Source organism: Spironucleus salmonicida, chromosome 2 (genome assembly GCF_000497125.1).
Source record: "Spironucleus salmonicida strain ATCC 50377 chromosome 2, whole genome shotgun sequence".
NCBI lineage: Eukaryota > Fornicata > Diplomonadida > Hexamitidae > Spironucleus > Spironucleus salmonicida.
In genome coordinates, this window is record NC_090597.1 from 427,072 (window position 1) to 450,737 (window position 23,666).

The 23,666-nt window shown below is 36.1% G+C and overlaps 11 protein-coding genes and 1 non-coding gene across 12 annotated transcripts; 4 read left to right on the forward strand and 8 right to left on the reverse strand. All coding sequences in view use genetic code 6, as the record gives it.

Moving 5' to 3' along the window:
- Positions 1–102: 102 nt before the first annotated feature.
- Positions 103–1,641, forward strand: SS50377_21458 (uncharacterized protein; the record flags this gene model as incomplete). The annotated part of the gene is made up of 1 exon (XM_067905380.1): positions 103–1,641. One exon carries the CDS (start codon positions 103–105, stop codon positions 1,639–1,641), a length of 1,539 nt encoding a protein of 512 aa, XP_067766697.1.
- Positions 1,642–2,042: 401 nt separating this feature from the next.
- On the reverse strand, positions 2,043–2,945 carry SS50377_21459 (Seven transmembrane protein 1; the record flags this gene model as incomplete). Its single annotated transcript, XM_067905381.1, has 1 exon — positions 2,043–2,945. One exon carries the CDS (start codon positions 2,943–2,945, stop codon positions 2,043–2,045), a length of 903 nt encoding a protein of 300 aa, XP_067766698.1.
- Positions 2,946–4,952: 2,007 nt separating this feature from the next.
- On the forward strand, positions 4,953–6,350 carry SS50377_21460 (Nucleoside transporter; the record flags this gene model as incomplete). The annotated part of the gene is made up of 1 exon (XM_067905382.1): positions 4,953–6,350. The coding sequence occupies one exon, from the start codon at positions 4,953–4,955 to the stop codon at positions 6,348–6,350; it is 1,398 nt and encodes a 465-aa protein (XP_067766699.1).
- A 497-nt stretch (positions 6,351–6,847) lies between these two features.
- On the reverse strand, positions 6,848–7,120 carry SS50377_21461 (uncharacterized protein; the record flags this gene model as incomplete). Its single annotated transcript, XM_067905383.1, has 1 exon — positions 6,848–7,120. One exon carries the CDS (start codon positions 7,118–7,120, stop codon positions 6,848–6,850), a length of 273 nt encoding a protein of 90 aa, XP_067766700.1.
- Positions 7,121–7,248: 128 nt separating this feature from the next.
- On the reverse strand, positions 7,249–8,118 carry SS50377_21462 (uncharacterized protein; the record flags this gene model as incomplete). The annotated part of the gene is made up of 1 exon (XM_067905384.1): positions 7,249–8,118. One exon carries the CDS (start codon positions 8,116–8,118, stop codon positions 7,249–7,251), a length of 870 nt encoding a protein of 289 aa, XP_067766701.1.
- Positions 8,119–8,402: 284 nt separating this feature from the next.
- On the reverse strand, positions 8,403–8,705 carry SS50377_21463 (uncharacterized protein; the record flags this gene model as incomplete). Its single annotated transcript, XM_067905385.1, has 1 exon — positions 8,403–8,705. The coding sequence occupies one exon, from the start codon at positions 8,703–8,705 to the stop codon at positions 8,403–8,405; it is 303 nt and encodes a 100-aa protein (XP_067766702.1).
- A 291-nt stretch (positions 8,706–8,996) lies between these two features.
- SS50377_21464 (Dpy-30 motif-containing protein) lies at positions 8,997–9,146 on the reverse strand (the record flags this gene model as incomplete). Its single annotated transcript, XM_067905386.1, has 1 exon — positions 8,997–9,146. The coding sequence occupies one exon, from the start codon at positions 9,144–9,146 to the stop codon at positions 8,997–8,999; it is 150 nt and encodes a 49-aa protein (XP_067766703.1).
- Positions 9,147–9,443: 297 nt separating this feature from the next.
- On the forward strand, positions 9,444–10,451 carry SS50377_21465 (putative GTPase activating protein for ARF; the record flags this gene model as incomplete). The annotated part of the gene is made up of 1 exon (XM_067905387.1): positions 9,444–10,451. One exon carries the CDS (start codon positions 9,444–9,446, stop codon positions 10,449–10,451), a length of 1,008 nt encoding a protein of 335 aa, XP_067766704.1.
- A 42-nt stretch (positions 10,452–10,493) lies between these two features.
- On the forward strand, positions 10,494–11,162 carry SS50377_21466 (Beta-phosphoglucomutase; the record flags this gene model as incomplete). The annotated part of the gene is made up of 1 exon (XM_067905388.1): positions 10,494–11,162. One exon carries the CDS (start codon positions 10,494–10,496, stop codon positions 11,160–11,162), a length of 669 nt encoding a protein of 222 aa, XP_067766705.1.
- Positions 11,163–12,310: 1,148 nt separating this feature from the next.
- SS50377_t20022 lies at positions 12,311–12,416 on the reverse strand. Its single transcript has 2 exons — positions 12,380–12,416; positions 12,311–12,345 (listed from the first exon to the last, which is right to left on the reverse strand). It is a non-coding gene; the product is annotated as a tRNA-Gln (tRNA).
- Positions 12,417–13,371: 955 nt separating this feature from the next.
- Positions 13,372–17,334, reverse strand: SS50377_21467 (Cysteine-rich membrane protein 1; the record flags this gene model as incomplete). Its single annotated transcript, XM_067905389.1, has 1 exon — positions 13,372–17,334. The coding sequence occupies one exon, from the start codon at positions 17,332–17,334 to the stop codon at positions 13,372–13,374; it is 3,963 nt and encodes a 1,320-aa protein (XP_067766706.1).
- A 2,718-nt stretch (positions 17,335–20,052) lies between these two features.
- Positions 20,053–23,064, reverse strand: SS50377_21468 (Neurogenic locus notch-like protein; the record flags this gene model as incomplete). Its single annotated transcript, XM_067905390.1, has 1 exon — positions 20,053–23,064. One exon carries the CDS (start codon positions 23,062–23,064, stop codon positions 20,053–20,055), a length of 3,012 nt encoding a protein of 1,003 aa, XP_067766707.1.
- Between the last annotated feature and the right edge of the window lie 602 nt (positions 23,065–23,666).

Consider the following 23,666-nt stretch of genomic DNA (forward strand, 5'->3'; position numbering starts at 1 on the left):
TACAAAGTATAGATAATTAATAATAATATCAAGTAGTCTAAAATTTCTAAACATACAATACTAATATTTTATTTTAACACTTATTATTGTAACTTAAATTAAATGATCTTATTGTTAAACTAGCAGGTAGCCTCCTGCTACACCAGCGCGCAGCTGCAGTACAACGAGAACCTGCAGACGACGACGGTGGTGCTCGAGTCGTTTCTCAACCCGGAATGCCAGCAGTTCCAGGACGAGGTCAACCTCACCGTGACGTTTTACAACGACTGGGCTCCTATCACGTTTATCCAGCCGAGGTTCAACTACTCCAGCTTCTCGTAGGTAGTTATGACTCAAACCGTCATAACGTCAACTCCTGCTGCCCTGGAGTCTCTTCCCACGTTCGCAGAGCTCAACATCTCCAACCTGGCCTACTGGACGCTCGTCCGGGTCGTCTTCCTCGGCAGGCAGGTCGCCCAGATGGACCGCTGCTTTGACTAGGATAAAAGCTTATTTATGGTGCAATTATCTAATTTCAATTTTGAGCTAGCATTAACATAAGCATGCTTAGCTGAGATAAAATTATAAGCTATAGAATTTTAGTATTAATTTAACTAAAAAGCTGGAACTATAACCATATTAAGAGACGGAACTGATTAAAATTGTGAAGTTGCCGAAAGTTCAATAAAATGCTGGAACTATGATGACTATGTGGATGATATTCAGTAACCATTTACGACTCCTCTGATAAAATTTTTCATACCATCTGATGGAGTAATTTATTCGACCGAGATTGTCTTTGAGAACGTCATCATAGGCCGAGTTGGAGGATTTTTTGAAAATGTATAAGCGCAATTTCTAATAGATAATTTTTATATTTAATTCAATATAACTTAAAATAAGACCATATAAGATGTATTTGCAAATAATATGGAGAATTTTACTAAAATTATATATCGCCTAACTGCTGAAGTTTGTAGTACTATTATCATGTTTTAATTTGTTCAATCTTATTACGACCCGAACTAAAACTTTTTATCTCAGAGATGTTACGATTAGGAATGTAGAGATAAATTAAGATTGTTACGTAATAACTTAGATATTACGAGAATATATTTAGATATTGCCAGCTATACTGATATGGTTATGAATGTAATAGTAGGATCTCCTGGTGTTTAGGTAGTAGTTTGTTTCAGAAGAGTAGTCACAAAAATTATATCTGAAACTAGTTTCAGTGTCGAGTTAGAAATAGCTCGCAGCTTTCCTATTACACGGCTTTGTACTCAAATGGACTCAACTATGGTAGTAGACATGAAATATTATAGTAAAAATATATAAGATTTAACACTACCTGACTCTATTAATGCAGTAACATCCATAAAATTTGATTTTGATAATCCTATTGTACTCTTCGAAAGTACTGATACTAAAGAAATATAAAATCTTTATGACCCGGATATTTTATCTGTTATTACTATATCTGGAAAAGGATTTACATTTGTTGTAACTGGATACTAGGTAAGTAATGGATAATACAGCATTGTATATTATATTGTATTTACTTTAGCTGGTATAGTAGTTTTACTTTGCTTAATTGATACCATACTTAAACTAATAGCACTAATGAATCTTCTGAAAGCTACAAAGAAGTCTAGAAGGTGATTGCCATTATTTAAACATATGATTGTTATTATATATAATATATACGGGAATCTTTTAATGAACATACCCGATGGGCGTACTAGTCATAATGTTTCTTATAAATTTGTTTTATCAACATGATAATGAATGTAATATATCATTCAGTTAAACAATTTAATATAAAATTCTATTCATTCTTGTTCAAGTATAGTATTACGAAGTTATAATATAATTATTTATTATGTTAATTAATTTTGTATTTACATGTTTAATTATATTGATACTATTTCTTCTGACAATTAAGTAGCTGATAAAATAGCATATATTTATATTTTAGTTAGCTTAATCTACAATATTAACTACTTAATTCATTCAGAATCTTAAAAAAACAACTTACTAATATGAAAATATATTAAATACACTCACTCATGAACATTAATTTCCTCAGTTGTGACTGTCTCCATGTTTGTCTCTGTGACATCATCATTTAGCTTATTATCCTAAGATAAACCCTATCTACCATAGTACCAAACTTACCATAAAATAATTAAATCGCATAATGCTGGCCAAGTGCAGGAGAAAATGAAAGGCGCTTAATCTAAGGCAGAAGCCCCATTGGCAATATCACACATCAGAGAAATAAATTAAAAAACATTACCAGAAAATGTGCAAAGAAACATACCGCTAGCAAGTCCTTCTGTACATTTTCTTTTGTAGTTTTTGTAAATTTAACCTGGCTTAGAAAGACCATAAAGTGGAATAGTTAAGTAAGACAGAACAAGCCCAAAGTAATAAATTCCCCCTGTTACAGGTACATTATCTTAACATTAAGGATACTAATTAGGTGCATGCTGCATAAGATTGCCAGCAGGAACCCCATAGCAGCAAATCCCGATCACAACCATGCTTACCATAAATGCATAAAATTAACCCTCAGCAAATCCAACTTTAGTGCTCATACGTTTTTCCCTTAGTTTTTTAGCTAGTGGAAGACGATAATATACCAGTTGGAATATTAAAACAACGTCAATAGCGCAATAAAAAAGAGCCAAAAACTACTATGTAAAAAGAAGCTTAAGAACAGTTGTGGAAACCGCGCTACAAATATCACCACCAATCCACTAAATGATAAAGATAAGGGAAATAGCTTCCGTCTCTTTAATGAGGAAATTGACACGAATTTAAGGATACAGCGCTACAATCCAACAGAATATCGAAAGCCAACCAAATACAAATGAAACTATATGTAGAGTGTTCACTTGGCATTGGTTGAAAACCGCTGCAATGAAAAAGTTAGCTTTCGGATCTTTGCAGAGACACCCCATTTTAAAAGAAAGGGATATAACAACGGTACATAATATACCAATATAAATACTTATTTTTAGGGAGTTGAATTTGCTCTAAAACCTCAATATTGTAGTTATAATATCTGTATATTAACTATTTAAAATGTGGTTCATCCAATATTACGGTAAAATGAAAATTCCAACACCTATATTATTATATTATTATATCTTCATATACAAATTTCGCAAAAAACCATTCCTTTTTTTCGATGCAACCTATCTCTAAATATCGCAATTTGTTTAATACGCACTTGTCCCCAAAAAAATTTCCCTTCCACAAAAATTTACAATTTTCCACTCCACCATTAACTCACTTAACGAAAAATTTCTTCAAAAATACTCACAAAATTTCGCCTTTCCGCAAAATTTTTCGTTATCGCGCACATCAAGTACGTGAAAATGTTCAAATTTAACTGAAAACTTCAGCGCCGCGCGAGAAAGTCGATTTTCTGGCGTTTCGGCCTCGCAAAAGACGAAAAACTCAAAATTTTCGTAGCGTTCGTTTAGCGGGTAAATTTTGAATTTTCGATATTTACTCGTTACATCAGTTGTATAAAATTTTTATGAGTATTGGAAGGGAACGAATCGGAAGGTGTATTACCATTTTAATGTGTTAAATACTTGTATTTAGACTGCGAGAATTTGCAAATTTGGTTTATAAGCGTTATATCATTAAAATAAAAATTTGGACGTTATATCACTTGGAAAAATATTTTTATTCGATAATTCGTTTAAAGTCCCTTTCAGCGGTTTCCTGCGCCCCCAAATTGTCCAAATTTAGTAAAATTACTAAAGAATACTTAGCGAGTATTATCGCTTCAACTGATATAACAAAAACTAGTCTAGTATTAAAATTGGATAAGTATGGTGCTGGAGAAGGAAAATGCGGTAGCGGGGTATCGTTTTCATGACGTAGAATACTGCGAAAACGCGGTAATAAAAAATAGTGGAGTGGATAATTTTTATTAATATTATAATATTATATATAATAATGAATAAAATAAAATGGAGCGCAGAAGGCGAAACCGAGCTGGTGGGAGTCGAAAAATGACGCATGATATAATAGATTAGTGATGGGTTAGAAATTTTAGCTTTTGTTGGAAATCCGTGGACGGAATGTGCGAATTTTGGCCCGCTAGTGGCTGGTATAAAGAAGTTAGTGAAAAGTTACTTTGGGGGCTCTGTAAATCATAGAATTAAGCTTTTCTCTGGTATAATTAGCAGTAATATAATGTAATGAATAATAGTTTGATCTTCAGAGAAGCATATTTTGGCTACTTTTTAATTAATAATTTGTGTTATTAAAGATATAATAATTATATATTTGAAAATGCAAAATGGAGTCGAAAATACTCAGCTTAGAAATGCGACGAGAATAGGCAATATTCCATTAAGAGAGTTTTTAAATATCATAACTTTAATTTTTAGCATGTTTTATGTGTCAGATTATTGGTTTTTGCCAATTTGTTGATATTTGTATGATAGAGGTTGTTACAAGTTACGGTAACACCAAGCAGTAGATTATTAGGATATATGCTCATAGTAAATTACTTAGAAAATGATTAGGGCGTTGTGTCTAAAAATATCTGTTTTTAACTTAGACAAGCAAACTTATCATGAATTATTGGCCTGTTTTCGAAATTGTTGATGGTTTGAGTCTTTTATATTTATCTAAATTATTGTTGAGAAAATAGTTTTTCGTATTGTTAGCATAAATTGATATATTTTATTAATAAGTCTTTTATATAGGCTTTTAGATTTCTAATAAATCATATTATGCCTCTTAAATAATGAGACTAGCTTTAAGCTTTTACCGCTATTCATTTATTATTTCAGAGTTAGAAAAAATAGCTTAAAGATTCCGGGAAAACCAGTTACGTTCAATAATTTTAATTATATATTAATTAATTGTATAATAATTCGAAAATATCTAATTATGAATAATATAGTTTTACTTCATAGAATTCTATTCCTTATGTTTTAAAAATGACAGAAAATGTTGATGCCGATATAGAAATTAAATAGATAGACTCATAAACAGTCGACGCGGCATAGCCTGAGTTATATACAAAAGTTGAGGAAAAGCCAAATAAACTAGCATGGTGGATATTCTTACTATTTGGTATTACCTTCCTTATTCCTTTTAACTGCTTTATAGTACCAGTAGATTATTGGTTTAACTAGTTCCCTAGTACATTGCTTACTGGTATTTCTCTAGTAAATAATGTTTGTACGGCTGCTACATCTATCTTAATGATGAGATACTCAGTAACACTTACTGTACGTTTCAGACTAATACTTTGTTGGTCTGTTTAGTTGTGCATTATGCTCACCGTTCCATTTGTCTAGTTAATTACATACAATCAGAAAATGAGAATGGCTATTATTCTCATATGCTGTGTATTCTCTGGAATTTGCGCAGGAATATACTTCCCTACATTAATGGGACTTGCAGCTTCACTAGATGTAAAATATATAGTTGCTGTGAATAGTGGTTCAGGTGTTGCTGGAATGGTAGCATAATTAATTAAAATTTTAACTAAACCAATTATACCATTTAACAGTAAGGATGCTAATTATGACTCATATCTCTACTACACCACAATATTGTATTTTGCTATAGGTTCACTGTTTATAATAGCTTCATTTATCGGTTACTTCAAAATAACAAAAATTTATACTACTAAATAACTGGAATTTGATTCATAAGATAGGAAACGATTTTTCATGCAGAAATTGACGAAAATTTAAATAAATGATGCACCCGGATCAAGATTTATTGACGCTGCTAAAAATTTATGGATGCCTGGATTATCCTTATTTTTAATCTTTTTTGTTACATTAACTTTATTCCCTGCGATTACTATTTAAATCTTATGTTATTCCATGTTTAAAACGAATGAATCTGGAAAATATGGTGATTGGTGGTCAATTATAATGTTTTCATGGTTCATGCTAGGTGATTGGGTTGGAAGATAATTCCCATCTTGGAAATGGGGACTTAGCTTTTGGAGTGTCAAGAGCCTTTTTATCGCTGCGATTATTAGGCTTTCTTTCATCGCATTATTTATTGTACAAATTGTCCCATATTATCACTGGCCTAGTGGTACTAGTAGCCCAGCTTAGGTGGGCTAAAAACCTGATGGATTACCGTTGGTGCATAACGACTTGTTTGCGTGGATAGTTATGATTTTATTCGCTGTTTCAAATGGTTGGTTTATGTGTGCAATTTTCTGCAAATATGGTACGATTATGAAGCCAGAAACAAATCATACACATGCTGCTAATTTTATGACTTTATGCCTTAATTTTGGTCTTGTAATAGGAAGCTCCTTAGGAACTATTGTATCAATAATTATTGATACAGCGAAATCAAGCCTCTGATTTATTTCCATTATTTACTAAATCTAAAAAATCTATAGCTATATATTAATTGTAAATTAATTATTATTTAAATCCAAAAATGAATAATCTATTACTTTATCCTTCTATGCGTTTAATTCTGACGTATTAAATGATGAATAACGAATTTTATAAATTAAATGATTATTAAGGCAACCTGAATCATGATTCTAGTTGACTATAACTAAAATAATTGAATCATCATTTAAATTTTTAAAGAAACTTATCTAAGAACATTAAATAAGATTTAACTATTTAAAAAATTAATTATATATCACATGAATAAGATATTGCTTGTTGGTACTAATACTACGAACTAAATAATAAATTAATATAATAATTAAGTACTATGGTAATTGTAATTTAAAGAAAACAAATAAACTCATTGATATAATTTTATTAATAATGATATGATTAAGTCGTTGATATATGTTATTAAATTATTCAATAAACACATGATTATTCAGTGACAAATACGTTCAGATAAAGCCCATAGCTTTTCCGTAGGCAGTCCAAGCCTATTTTTGCGTATCAAAAGCAAGTTTCTTCATTTCAGTTACTTTAGTATTAATTTCAAGAACTAATTCAGCTTTAACAACCTCACACTTACAAGTTTCACAAATGCATTCGCATTTTACGATTTCTTGAGTCTTTTCAATTTACTAAGGTACCATTTATGGTTACATCATGTACATATAAGGGTTATACATTGGCATTGCTTACATGGCTGGAATAGGCTATTATGGTTGCATTAGTGGAAGTGAAAGGAACGGGACCTATTCATAAATATAAGAATATAATATAAGTATAGTTATTAATATAATGTTTAGTAATTACTACTATTATTAAAGTATAATAAAGATAAATAAAGAAATGTATTTCACACAACACAAGGTCTACCTTAAAGAATTATGCTTATCATCTCCTCAGACATATCTTTCCTCATAATTTCCAGTAATCTTTCACATACTTTTTTGACACATTTCACCTTTTCCATGCGAGGTACATCCCTAAGAATTTAATCTATCTCTTCTTGGCAAGCACCTAACTCAAACATCCTATCTTTTAGTATGTTAACAATCATTTTATTTTCGTTTTATATATTAACTGAACCGCATAAATCGTTGTTATATTATTATTAATATTAGTAATAAAAACATCCTTCAACTTCAACTTTAGCTGCAACATTATCATTACAAACATAAGATGGTTGAGGCTATTCCTTTTCAGGTTTAATTTCAGTAGGAATTTTACCTAAAATAGAAGGCGTTTTTGGTTTATTGTTCTATGTTACCTTATTACTTTTTAATCTCTAAATCTCATCATTTAATTCTTGAATCAATGCGTTCTTTTCTGCAATTTCACTATTTAAATCGTCAATTTAAACCTAAATTGAACCTGTATTTAACTTCCATGAAGACATTCCCATAGATTGCGATAGTTCCTGCCCATACATATCAGTCTCACGATGTTTTATAATATCTTCAATTTGATCAATCGCAGCTATAACATCGCTTGCTTATTATTTTGATATATATCCAGTCTTTTCAAAAAGTTATTCAATTTACTAGATAGAAATTTAGTCGACTTCAACAAATTCTGCTGTGCTGAAAAAATTCCTATCCCATATCTTTTTGAACCCTAAGATTGTAGCTCTGGAGAGATTAATAGTGGCCTATTTGGGGTTTAAAAGAGATTGAAGTTATCTAAGATGTTTCTTCATTTCATGACATGCGTTTAATTAAGGCATTTTGCGGATGGTTTGGAATAATCTATTACTTAGTTATTTATATAATAACGTTAATATTTTGTTTTCTCTGAAAAAAATGGGAATGGCAAATTAAATTAGAAAATCTCATAATTTGCTTATATATAATGAAGAAAAGTTTGTTTATAAAAACTGTAAACTTACACTATGTATTATCATAAATTATATATAAATATATCAATCATGATAAAATAATACTAGTTAATTTTGTCCTCCTAACCAAATTTACTAACAAGCATACACAGCTTTACTTTAAATAATGATCTTCACTTTACACCATCAAAATAATCAGCAAAATACTGATATACGTTACTTGGTTTATCCATTAGCACTGAGCTTAAAAGATCGCTGATTATACTCCTAAGCTCAGGATGTTTTTCTAAATAATCAGTATGCAGTTTAGTTACCTCGGCTGTCTAAAGAGCCTCTTGACGCTCCAAATCAAAACGATAATCCTCTATATTACCTTTTTATAATTCTACCTCACCAAGTTCTGCCCTAGGAGGCAATGCTAAGTTTTCTCTGTTTACAGGAAGAGTAGGATCAGTAATGAGTGGGAAATCCGCCATTTTATAATTTAATGAACCAAGTATATAGAATATATAAATATAATTTAAAATAATTAATTGTTATCTTCATTTTATTAACCTTATAAACCTAATGATAAGAGTTAATTACCAAGTAACAGTGCCTCATGAGTATTTTCAGGTCGACAATTTTAACAGTAGAAAAGTAAACTAGACTTAATTTGTCAATATTAATAAAGTTATTTATGAAAGCGAAATTATACTAACAGTTTTGGCTGATATGCAAAACTAAACAAATCTTAGGTACAAATTTGGTAAATTTAAATATTTTTTTCACTTTTCAACTTCTTTGCTTACCTCAATTAAATAATTACCAATGAATTCAATGGCATCGGCAGGTTTTCTGCAGATAGCCTCAGCTAAAGCATTTGAAAGTTATTCGGCTACAGCTGTGTTCAGATAAGAAATAGTTTGAGTATCCATTTTGCGGAGAATTAATTTGAAACGGAAGCAAGACTCTTATATTTTAATATAATATTATAATTACTGTTTAAAATCACTAATTTTTTAATTAACTTATTTATATCAAAAATTTCATTATTCTATAATCTTTAATGTAATTTTGTTATAAATGATTATAAGTATATTTTAATAGTAACATTGATAGTATTTTATTTTTGTTTAATAAGATAATAAGGATTTATATAAATATCTATTTTTATGTAGTATAAAATTAAATCATTAATATATGATTATTAATCTACCCACTTCTCAATCCAGATGTCTACTAAAGGTCCTTGGACGTCTTTAGAGCTGTCTCTTAAAACACAACTAGAGTAACTCTAAAAACATGCAGTAAACGAAGAATGCGCTGATTGCACTTCAAAAGGTCCGAGATGGGCTGTTTTCAATCACGGTATATTCGTCTGTATTAAATGTTCTGGATAACACAGAAACTTAGGAAGAGCTATTTCAAAGGTAAAATCTATAAATATGGATAGGTGGATTTAAGATTAATTTGATTAGATGATTGGTAACGAATTGGCAAATAAAATACATATGTGTAATGCGCCACCTGAAATCCAAAAACCGAAGGAAAATGAAGATCATAAGCGTGTTAAATTTATAGAATAAAAATATATGAAGAATTATTGGAGAGCTAATGCCGAATAAGAAAGCTAAATTAGATAAGGCTTAGTCGTTGTTGCTCAACATCAGGTATAATAATAGCCTTAGCAAATATAATAGCAGCCGCAATAATAATACTAATAACAATAATAATAATTTTAGCCTTAAGTTCAACCATAGCCTAATATGAATTAACTTATTTAACAAAATCATACTTAATAAGTTCAGCCTCCTCATATGTTCTCCCAGTAACCTATGTAACAAATACAATAGTACAATAAACCTTAATTTTAGTAATAATTATAGCAACCAATACCCTAATAACCATAATATCAGGCACCGCAACAATAATAGGTTTAATACTAACAACCTATTGTTCCATAATAGCAAGTTATCTAAAATTAAACGTTCACGTAACCTCAGCAAGAGATATAGCTTACCCCATCACCTTAGGTGCCACAAGTAGAGGATCTGCTTGATATGTTCGAGATAAAAACCACAGAACACCTTCCCCACCAACAGCCGATTATAACCACCTAGGAAACACCCCAAAAGCCATAGTTCCACGTCCCCCAGATCAGAAAACCGACTGTGCAGCAGTCGTCAAAGCCGAAGCAGTCCGCAAACCAAAACGCGAAGCAATCACATTTGGACTGGTGATTTTTTAACAGCTTTATTTTGTATTATATGATATCCATAGAAATGGACTTCCTGAAAAGTGCTGATTTCTTCGTTTTCGACTTCGATGGCACGCTCTTCGACACCGTCGGCAAGGCATCCCAAATCGACCGCGAGCTATTGCACATGCACGGGGTCCCTGATTTCGACCGTAAGGCGGTCGAGGAGGAGATCAACGGCTTGAGCTGCGCGGCCTACATGGCCTATCTGCGCGCAAAGTTCACGCTCGCCGCGGACGTGCCGACGCTCCAAGCGGACCTCTTCGCGATCGTGGCCCGGGTGTACCCCGCCTGCTCGTTCGTCCGCGGCGCGCTGCCGCTGCTCGCGCTGCTCAAGGCGCGCGGGAAAAAGGTCGGAATCGCGACCGCCGCGGGGCGCGAAATGCTGGAAATCGTCTTCCAGCACTTCCCGCAGTTCGCGCGCCTCGTGGACTGCCTGGTCACGTGCGAGGAGGCTGGCGCCTCGAAGCCGGACCCCGCGGTGTACCTGCGCTGTCTGGAGGGCCTGGGAGGGCAGGTTTCGCGCGCGGTCGTCTTCGAGGACACCGTCGCGGGGCTCCGCGGGGCGCGCGCGAGCGGGATGTTTGTCGTGGGGGTCATTTCTGATAGCGCGAACTCCGCGGCGAAGGCGGCGCTGAGCGACTGTTCTGGGACTGATTTGGAGTGGGTTTGCGAGTTTATGGGGTGCGAGTGAGTGCATTTTGAGGGCTTTGGGGTGAAAATTCGTGCGGTAATGTGATTTGTGGGGAATAAGCAGTGGAATAGAGTAGTGCGGGGCAGTTTGTGGGCTAGATTGAGGGTTGCCGGGACTGCGATATTGAGAGGTATAGGTCGTTGTGAGTGTTTGGGCAATTTAAGAGTGCGTTCTGGCGGTAAAATTTAAAATTAGGAGTGCAAGTGCGGTGGAATGACGATGAAGTCTTGTAGGATGTGCGAAAAAGAGAAATGCGTTTAGTGCGCAGTTGGAAATAGCGTGCGTGGGGTGCTTGCGTCAGCTGTGCAGGACTGGTAGAGGGCGAAAAGTGTGATTGCGGGGCCAAATAAATTAGCTGAGCAACTGCGGCTAAGAAAATTTATGCTGAGCATGGCATGATGGTCATGTGCTGAAAAAGGAGAATATAGTAGTTGTGCTGGCAATCCCCGGCTCTGCGTGGAAAAAATTTCGTCAAATACGATTATTTGCATCGTCATGGGAATCTTAGGTGGGATAGCTTTAATATTCGGGGATGAGGTATTTGTAATCGTCGCTAGGAAACGGAGATTCCATGTTAATCGCGATTATGGTGCAAACATTTTAGGCCAGAGCAAGGACTCGAGCGGCTAGTTATTTTGAGTGGCATTTTACCTATTTTAAATGCTATTGGCGTTAAAGCTTTTGAGGTAGATATCGGATGGTATTATATAGGAGAGGTTAAGGAAAATGCTTTACTGAGAGTTTAAGTAAAACTTTCACAACCTTCATGTATTCTAGTCGCGAGAGTTATAAGCATTATCTTGTGATTGTCATTAGCCATTGTACTGAAAAATGATTAGTTTCAGAGGATGTTAGTAGGTGACTACTGGGTTGTATAATTGTAAATGCTGCTGCTAAATTAATACTTTTAACTTCAATTTTTGGCCCATTCTCATAAACGGATGTGAGTATGACCATTGTGCAGTAAGTTTCCATAAACAGTCAGATACATATAATGTGATAAATATCTTAATTTTAGGATATGGCTTATACGAGGATTGGGCTAGATGCGCTTTATTATAATATACAGGACGCATATAGTAAATGCTGCATACAAGCTATAATCATAATATGGAAATTGCGTACCTTGACGTAATTAATAAATAAGTTAGCACGACTAGGAATCGAACCCAGGTCTCTTAATAACTATCTGTCATATGAATGGTCACATTGAAATGTTAAATTGCAAGAATGCTCCCACTGCACCATCGTACTGATGTGGTATTTCCGCAACTATATAATATTTCCTTATTAGCCTAGAACGTACTTAGCTCTATATGAAAATTATGCAGAAAGTATCATGCTTCATAAATTACTTAAACTAGCCATAGACACCTATTCCTTGCATAAGGAGATCGCCATACACAAAAGCTGATTACGCTGGATCTAGGCATTTCCCTAAAAGTGTTTACTTTGCTAAATACAATTATAATATGTATTGATACTTTTCTAAAATACGAACATGGAAACCTGTAGATGATTTATTTCATATCGAGGGTAGTTTGATTTAATATTTGGTTATATTAACAACAAATTACCACTAAGACGCTACTGGACCGTATTTCGCCTAAGTGGTGAATCTATTTATATAAATACTACTAGTTACCGTAAATCACTAAACTAGTCTTGATAACAAACTACTACTTACTGTTTGCATAAATTTTTAAGAAGTGATATTAATTTAGCTACGAAATTATTGGTATAGCGTCTACTGTTAATAAGTTCGAATTAAATTAACTTATTATTTAACTTAACTTTAGGCACTCTTACTTAAAATATTTTGAATATTTTTACTTAAGCTATCTAGAATGGTTAATTTATAGGAAATAAGCGATTAATAGGTGTAAAATAATAAAGCTAGGTATTAAAATAATATTATTATTGTTAACTGTCTTTCAATAAATAGTGTATTAAATTAAAGCTTCCACAGTAAAAATTTATATCAAAATTTGCTTAAAACTATAACATTTGATGTAAACTTATACGTCATAACAATTACAGAATGCTTACTGATGTAAAAGTAGATTACGTGGTTCCTATTATCTAAAGTTTCACTTTACTCTGTTCTGATAAACATACTTGCCTATTAGCATTTAAGATAAAATAAACCATTGATAGTGAGCAAAATAGTGAATAAATATAGCATTTCACAAAATAAATATTAAACCTCTCACTTTGCCATACTGTGCTGGAAGCTGTATTTCTTAGGGCGCTTGGCGTAAAATATGGACACGCCGGCTATTATGCCTACCGCGGCCACCGCAGCTACCACCATACCGGTTATGTTCGCTATGAACAGCGACTCATTGCGCTATTCTTCTATCGGGACGCAGGTGTGTTCGACCATTTCAAACCCCTCGGCGCAGGAGTCACATTAATTTGCCGTGCTCAACTTCCACTCCGGAGTGCAGGCGAAGCATTTCGTGCCGCTGCAGTTTGCGCAGTTTAACATGCCGGCGCAGTTGCACGACTTCCCGCCGTTGCAAGGCTCGCAGGACTGGGAGGCACCGCACATTTCACCTACCAAGCAGTTATCGTCCGTCTTGCACATCACCTTGCAGACCTGATCGACCAGTACGTATCCGGTAAAGCAGCCTGCGCACTTGTTCCCGTCGCAGCTCGTGCAGGTGTCGAACTGGTTCCCCTCGCAGTTGCAGAAATAGCCTGTGGATACATGCTCGCACAGAGAGCAGGAAGGTGGCAAAATACAAGCATGCCCGGTGAGGCAGAAGGACGAGTCCTGGGTGTTCTCGCAGACCCCTGTGAAGCCTGGAGGGCTCACCATGCACTGCTTGTTGATCATCACCGACCCCGCCATGCAGGTGGCGCAGCCCTTGTTGTCCGCGGTGCAGGTGGCGCAGTTCTACGCGCTGCCGCAGTTGCACTGGTTTTGGACCGCAGGGCATTCTTTCGTATCATTGGGGCCGCTGCAGTAGTGCCCCGCCGGAACATTGATGCTGCAAATCGGCACCGAGCAGGAGTTCTGAGAGTCGGGCCCGTACCCCGGCAGGCAGCTGGAGCAGGTTCCGGCAGCACTGCACGCGACACAGTTTATCGAGTCGCCGCAGTTGCAGGCTTTGTCCTATTTTCCGCAGACGTTGCACTCGCTGGCAGTCTCGTCGCAGTACTAGTTTACTGGGCAGTCAGAGGTGTCAAGGCAGCTGACTTTGGGTTGGCAGAAGCCGTTCACGAGCAGAAAGCCCTCCAGGCAGGTCTGGCAGCTGTCTTGGTACGCCGAGCAGGTCTGGCAGTTTTTGGCCTCCGAGCATTTGCATTCCTTAGCCGATGAGGTGGTGCAGAGCTCGCAGCTGGCTTCTGCATCATTAGAAGGACAGAAGAAGCCGTTGAAGCAGGAGTTTGCTGGCCCGCATTTGTTAGGCTTGCACTCGCCCTTGAGGAGGTCCAGCCCAGCAATGCAGAGCTTGCACAGCTTATCTTCGCAGAAAATGCAGTTTTCGCGCATGGTTCCGTCGCAGTTGCACGACTTCCCACTCGTCAGCTGGTTGCAGGGAAGGCAGACCTCGCCGAACTAGCCATTGCAGAAGAACGAGTTGTTGCACCTCGAAGACTTGTTATCTTGGTCGCATATATTTTTAGTTTCATTGGTGATTTTAGCGCATTACAAAGTGGAAGGATTGAATACATGGCCGCTCGTGCACGTCTGGCAAGTGTTGGATAGAATTCCGCAGGTTTTACAGTTATCTGCCGTTCCGCAGTTGCACGCTGCGTCTACCGCAATTGAGCATGGCTCGCACTTTGCGTTTGCTGCCGAGTCAGGCGGACAGTGGTGTTGGGGAAGGCATTTGGTCGCCGAAAGATCATCCCCGCAGTTATTTTCGGCGCAGGCCCCATGTAGCAGCTCAAACCCGGTAAGGCAGCTCGTGCAGCTTCCACTGCTGCATTTGTTACAGTTCTTGATGTCGTCCCCGCTGCAGTGGCAGGATTCGTGTATCTTGATCTATCCACAGCTGACGCAAATTGCTCCAAAACTATCATTACAGTAAAAGTCGTCATTACACAATGTTGATTTACCATTCGAATCGCATATATTTCCCTTCAGACTACATTAATTCTTCGCATCTAATTCGTATCCGGCAATGCATGAACCACAGGAGTTACTGGCGCTACCGCAGGTTTGGCAGAAGTTGGCCCCGCATTAGCAGGCGTTAGATGATGATTATGTGCATAGCTAGCAGTTAACCGTGCCGCTGCTCCCATCAGGGCAGTAATTTCCCAATGCACAGGTGCTTGAGGGCCCACCAGAATTGCAGGTGTTTGTGACGCAGATGTTGTTGTACGGAAAGTAGCCGTCAATGCAGGCCTCGCAGCCACTATTCTCCGAATTACATTACTTACAGTTTTGGAACAACGCGCTTCCGCATTTGCAGACCTTTTTTATGGTCATGGTATCACAAGATACGCATGCGTCTCCGAATTTGCCGTCGCAGAACTTTCCCGTCGTGCAAAGCGTGGAGCCGTGGGCGAAGTCGCAGATATCGCCCTTCAAAACGCATTGTTTGTTACTAGATTACAAATCATAGCCAGAGAAGCAGGACCCGCAAGTATTAGCTATAGAACCACACGTTTAACAGCTGGGGAGAAGCCCGCACTTGCATTCCTGCTGCTAATCATGACATTTCTTACAAACCTCGGTTCCCGATGCCGCGCTGTTCGGACAGTAGTACCCGTCAATGCAGTTTTGCGTGTTTTTGGGCTCTCCGCACATATTGGGTACGCAAACCCCCTCGATAGCCAGATATTTATCAATGCAAACTTCGCATTAGGTCCCGTTGCATTTCTTGCAGTTTTCTTGGAGCGTCAAGTCGCAATTGCAAAACTGGCCCTCTGCAATACTCGCGCATTCCTAACAATCATCTCCAGGATCTCCATTGCACATAAACCCTACAGTACATGTAAAGGACTCCTTTAAGGGGCTGCAAACGTTCGACTTCGCCACGCAGCGCCTTTCTTTGTTGAAATCGAAGCCGGGAAGACAGGTTTTGCACGTCTTGGCATTAAGATCGCACGTCTCGCAGTTTTACAGGTAAAAGCACTAGCACGGTACCGTTTAACCAACCTCGCAGGCCTCACAAGCCGCCATTCCCTGCGTCCACGCCGGGCAGGCATAATTATTCAAGCACAAGCTCGTCTCGTTCGTACAATAGTTAGCTATGCAGTTGGTCCCAGTGCTAATTCGTGACATGAAAAATCCGTATCCGCATTCATCACATTCTGCGTTTTTGCACCTAATGCAATTATAGAGCTTTCGATGTGGGTTGCAGTTACATCCTTCGCTGAGATACATCGTATCGCAAGATCGGCAAACCAGACCGCTTTCGTCGCAGTAGAACCCTTTTGTGCAGTTTGAACTCGTGGGGTTGTTTGGGTTACCGCCTGAAATACAAGTCTTTGGGTCCTAGCAACTTTTATATTCCTAGTTGAAAACCGTTCCAAAGGTCAAACCTTGGGCACAGGTCCTGCAGCCAACTCCGCCAACGTCGCATACCTTACATCCATCTATTGTATCATAATCCTCACAATAGCATCGAACACCTGGGTCCGTACTCGTAGAACAGCTGTTACATTTACCGCCGCTACAATGATATCCTACGTCACAGTTATTGCTGACCTAGCAAGATTTTTAAATGATCGTACGTTCGCATTTCCCATTTACCAAGATTAATCCCACAATGCACTTTGAGCAGAAGTCGACATCACAGCTCTGGCATCCTGCTATGGCTTTACCGACGCAGTTACAGATTCCTTAAATGTTTATTCCGCCGCACTTTTGGCATTTGGCACCAGACTATTGGGGACAGAAGTACTCGTGCGGGCAGACTGCCGAATCGTTGTTGCAGTTATCTTGGGAGAGAATACAACGGTTGTTAGACAGAGTATAACCAGTTATGCACTTGGAGCACTAGATTCCGGTACACTCAGCACAGTTTTCTCGTAGGTTGTCTGCACAGTTGCACTTCTTTCCAGGGAGCATGTTAACGTGACATTTTTTACACATCACGTCGTCTTTATAGTTAGGAAGAGGACAATATGAGTTAGTAGCACAGTCGAGTGAGTGGAGTTGCAGATCGAGGTTTCTAGAGCAGTTTCCATAATAATTCTATGGTTCTGGCATTTTATAATAAATAGAGTTATATGATAATTATAATTTCAGAGACTTTTGAAATATGAATAGAAATGGGTTTTTAATGGATTCATCTGCTAATAATTTTATATTTTGATTGTATTGTGATTTTTTCCCAACAAAATTATTAATATTGCTTTAAAGTAGTTAATATTCCTATTATTTTTAGAAAATTAATTTAGTATAGTGTGTCATGTCAAAATTTAGTCAATTGAAGATAAAATGGATTTAAATTTTGAATAAACTAACTATTTCATTAATATAATAATGTTATATTTGAAAAATTTAACGTAATATATAAATTTTATATAAAAAAGATGTTTATATAAAAATAAAATACTTATATTTTTTAAAGAAATATTCTCAAATATATTTTATATTATTCATTAAAAATAATGAATGATAGTTTCCTTTCACGTAAATTTTAATAATTATTTCGTATTATGATAAATATATTGATTTCTCTTTTTATCTCGAATTTGTTAACAATAAGAAAAAAATTATATGTCCATACTTAACTATATTATTAGAATGGGTATATGCAATTTACAGTATACTTATTATTATTTAATATATAAACTTAATCATTATTAAGCATTATTCGCTTTAAAATTGATAAAATATTGTTGCTATCTTATTTGCATCATCTAGAGCAGTATGATCTTACATTGTCGAATAATCATATATCATAATATTAAAAAATAGTAGAAATAAGAGTTGATAAGTAGATTAAACTTATCATAACACTTTTCAGACTTAAAATTTCATCAAAATAAGTATACTATGTATTTACATATTAATATTATTTCTCCTTATTTCTTTTAATAAGGACGATGAACGTATTCACGGTAACTAAGGTTTAAGAAAATATATTTTAATAAATAATAATATAATACATATAAATTATATTTATATCTTTATATGTATTGTTCACTCATATTAACTATTGATTATAATACTTAAGTATACTGAATTAAAAAAAGTGCTGATAAAATTCAGCGTAATATTAATATTCCTAATAATAGTAAATAATAAAGCATTGGAAATATAAAATAACATATTAAATTATTGAATAGTTAGGGTTTTGTAAAATAAAAGTGATTTTAATCTTAGTCTCAAAGATAACAAAACCTGATATCTTATTTCTACTCATTTATTAAAAAGTTTATTAATTATTGAATCTGATTCCAAGGTACATGACCAAGGATAATCCTGCTTACGTAAATAACTAATTTATGTTAAGGAAACCGTATGTTTGCTCTATAGACAATTGTAGAATAACTTGGACCTAAAGTAGACAGGTATTTATGAACTAAACATAAATATCCCCAGATGGTAACTACAGACACCTATTGGTTAAAAGATTAAAGAGATAACCTATAACATTATGCTATTATAACATATTTTACAAACCATATCTAGTTAGTGGTATAACTACGAGTACCGGCAACTACTAATTAATTTATTCTTTGAATGAGTACATTAAAACCTTTATTTTGAGGTGATTATATATATATATATATATATAATATTGAGTACGCTCCGTATTGATCGGATATGCTTAGTAAATATTCCCATAATTATAATTCTGTATATAAAACTACTGTATAAGAATAAATAGACCTTCAGAAGCTCATGTAAATAAAAGTTCCGGTATCATTGGTCCTGTTATCTGTGGTATCATCAATATCCGAACGCCATGCTTCTAAATAAATACATTCTTCTATATATTATATTCTTTAGCTGGATAATGCAAAATATATATCGCTTAATAATTCGTTAATTTTAAAATAAAATGATTGGACCATTTACCGCTATTTTCAACCTACATAAGATTGTAAAATCTCAATGCATCTCTTTTAAAAATATGTATTCTTTGTATTTCGTTGCATTTTAACACTACTTTTAAACATTATAAGGCCTCAATTAATACCAATTTTTATTTCATATAGCTTAAGGTTGAAAAAGAGTTCTCACACAACAAATATCACATTGGACATTATACTATTATGACATGCTATCAATACCGGCTTAATACGCGGTATATTTATTTTGAATGCCTCGCCAAGAAGGAGTCACCGATATTTAACTATTTTACATTTATTTATTATTTCTGTATATACCATATAATAATGAAATAATCAAAAAAATTTAATAAAATTAATAACAAAAAATATAATCATAACTAACTTTATTACATCAGAAAAACGTTTAAATTAACCTTGAATATATATTTATTGAAGCATAGCAATAATAATATTCAAATTAACTTCTGCCAACAGGCAAATTGACAATAACAAAACAAGGATATAATTTAGACAAATAATCTTAGCAATTTTATTTGATTCAACACTTACCAGAATAAGTTCCTATGAAATTAAATATATTTCCATCTGATATTATCTTATTATTATTAAATATAGTAAATTTTACCATAAATAAATGTTATATCCTAAAATTCTACTACTAGTTAGATAAGAATATATTTAAGCCTAAAATAATTTATTCGTATATAATAACTATCTAAAGTAATTGAAATAATAATATGAATGATTATCATTATTTTCTCTAATATTAAATTAAAGCTACGCTCATTATGAGTTTTCAAATTAATCATTTTTTATACAATCAAACTCATATTCTACTTTTATAGTTGTTGTAAAATTTTAGTACGATTAATATATCAAATATACAATAGTATCATTCGCCTCAAATGTCAGTATTATACTCGTTCGCGCTCATGCTCTCGTTGAGCTCCTGCGCCTCCTGCTCCAGGGCCATGAACCTTCTCTCGCTCTTCTTCCTCAAATACCTGATCACGAACACGACGATCGTGATGACGAGCGCAAGTGCGATGACTACGCCGATAACGACGAAAATGGCCACCGAGCCCTGAAGGTCGCTCACGCAAGACTCACCGTCGAACGTGAACCCGTTCTCGCAGCGCTTGCAGCGGCTTCTGATGGTGAGCCCGCCCAGGCACTGCCTGCAGTCCTGCTGGATGTCGAATCCGGGGTGGCAGGAATCGCAGAAACCGGTTTGGGCGTTCGGCCTGTAGCCGTATTTGCAGGCACTGCAGGCGGACTCCTCAGAAAAGCCGGTCTTGCAGTTGAGACAGTTCGACTTGATGTCAAACTGGTTCAGGCAGTCCGAGCAGCCTTTCGCGGGATCGTAGTTCGTGGGGCACCGGCATATGAACTTTTTCACACCACGGTCGAACAGGCAGCTGGACTCGGGACAGCTCGCGGTACAAGTGCTAGGAGCGCAAATGAAGGTCTCGTCCGGATACGTATAAAGGATAAAGTTAGCCTTGCAGTTTAAACAAAACTTATCCATATTTTCAGCTTTGCACGAACATTTTGGGGAGAGGACGCCGGCCAAGGCTAAAATGGGGTCGTTAATACAGGAACCGCGCCCACTGCATTCAGTTGTCGCTATAGCAACGTCACAGAGATTCTTGGACTTCGGCTTTTCTTTAGTCGTGTCGCAATCCCTGCAGTTTTTGGGAATGCAGCGAATAGGATTGGGTTTTCCTTCTGGTCCTAAAGACGGAATGGTTTTACCACAGTCTTTGCATTTTAATGTGGGCTCAAGCCAGCCTTTGCATTAGCAAGTCCAGGAAAACAGCGGTTTTGCACAGTTACCTTGCGCATTGCATACAGTACCTGAGTCGATACAATTTGCAGAGAAACACTCAGCTCCGACCTTGCTAAACTTATTTGCACAGTCTACGCATTGTGAGCCGGAATATCCAGTGGAGCAGACGCATTTGTTATTGGTGCAATCTCCATGGTTGTTGCAAATCATAGAGCCGTTCAGGCAAGCGGTTGAGACGCATACGCCGTTTACCAGAGTGAACCCAGTGGCGCAAGTTCCCGTTTTGCACTTTTATGCTGGATCTTGGTTGCCGGAGCAAGCGCAGGTGCTATCTTTGCAGGTCCCGTTCCCGCCGCAAATTAATTTATCGTCGCCAACGCAGGCATTTGCTATACATTTTTAATCTACCAAAGTGAAGTTCGTGAGACAAGTCGTGCAGTCATTGTTGAAGTTTTCTTTGCACTTACAGGCTTTCGTAGTTAAATCGCAGGTCCCGTTGTTGGCACAAATAACACCGTCCTTGAGGCAGTCGCTGGCCGTACAAACGTTCTTATCGCCAATTTTGATCATCTGTAGATCGCCTTCACAGGCATCACATTTAGGCTAAAAGCCAGGACTGCACTCGCAGGCGTCATTCTTGCAGATCCCGTTTCCGTTGCAAATCACGCCAGAGTCAATGCAAGCAGTGGCAACGCAGTCTTCATTTATTAACTATTTATTTGCAGCACACGCGGAACATTGTTAGGCGGGGTCCAAATTATTTGTGCAGACGCATATATTTTTCGTGCAGGTCCCGGTCCCACCGCAAATTAATTTATCTTCACCAATGCAGGCATTTGCTATACATTTTCCACCTGACAAAGTGAAGTTCTCAAGACAAGCCGCACAGTCCGTGCCAAAGTTTTCGTTGCACTAGCAGACATCATTCTTGCAGGTCCCGTTTCCGCTGCAAATCTTGCCAGAGATAATACAGGTAGTGGCAACGCAGTCTTCATTTATCAACTCTTTCCCTGCAACACACGCGGAACATTGTTAGGCGGGGTCCAAATTATTTGTGCAGACGCATATATTTTTCGTGCAGGTACCCTTGTTGCTGCAAGCTGTTTTACCTGAAACGCAAGGAGTGGGAACACAAGTTCCATCCAATAACGTGTTTTCGGCCATACATTTAGAGCACTGATTCTCAGGATCAAAATTGTTCTCGCACTTGCATTTATCTTAAGAGCAGGTACCATTACCGCTACAAATATTTTTCCCCGTTATACAAGAATTAGATACACAAACTCCGTCAAAAACGTTGGAACCGTCTTAACATGACGTACAATTAGTTGCTGAATCAAAGTTTTTTTAACACGAGCATTTATCTCTAGAGCAGGAGCCATTATTGTTGCATATTGTGTTATTTACGACACAACCAGCCATCTAGCAGGTCTTGACGCCGTCTTAGTCTATTTCAGCATAGCCTTCCACACATTCAGAGCACTATTTTGCCGGGTCGTACTTTTCTCTGCAGACACATTTTTTGTTCGCCTCGCAGTGCCCGTCGTTGTTGCATACCTTTTCGCCATTTACGCAGTTGTTGTTGATACAATAGTTAGCTAATTTCGTATACTCGGTATCGCAATTTTAGCATTAGCTGGCACTGTCATAGCCCTCAAAACACTGGCAAGTTCCATCAACACAGGATCCTATATTGGCGCAAATCCCACCATCGGCGCTAAGACAGGTCTCCTTTGTGCATATTTATTTTCCTTAAATTTCGGCAATTATATCACCTTCAACGCATTGTGAGCATTTTGACTCAGGGTCAAAATTGTTGGCGCAGGAGCAAACATTATTAGTACAGCTTCCGTTGCCAGAGCATATTTTCCCATCAATAAGGCATTCCGTGTGCGAGCATACACCATCCACTGGTTATAGGCCATCAGCACAAGCAGAACATTATGAAGCTGGATCTAAATTCTTGTCACAGTGGCAAGACGTGACACCGGTCTTATTTGTAAGACAAAGTCCTTATTTTGAGCATACATTATTAGTAGAATCTATGCATATCTTAGGATAGCATTAATCGAATCCTTCTTTGTCTACAGCTTATACGTAATCTGTTGGACACACTGTAGTCATTTTACTAAGAAGTATAATAAAGATTTGATATAATATATATAATATTACTAAATACAGAAAATTAGTGTTAGATATGTACTTATATTATATAAAAATAATAGTATTAGTAATATCAAAAACAGGGTTTTTCATCCATTATTTATATTTCTACATAATATTCTAATAATTCCTTGCATACAATTTTAATGTTAAATCTAAAATATATGATTGACCTTCTATTATATTAATAAATTAGAAATTCATATTTACTATGCTCTAGGATATCATATCTAAAAATTCGTATACTTCTTTGTCAACAATCCACATTACATATTTTGTAAAATGTTCAATATTAATCAGACTACTGCCATAAATTCATGCAATTTTCTAAAAATAGAGCAACTTTACATGATCTAAGATAACATTAATATTATTTCGTACATCAATATCTATTTAATGTGATATTTTGTATTAAAAATAACCCTATTCAATTTCTAATATATAAAAATCAGCATATTTAATTATACAATAATTCAGCCTTTTGAAGTTTAAGTATAGTAATAGTAGAATATGTTTTCAATAAGATATAAATATAAGCTTTAATAATACGATTAAATCAATTG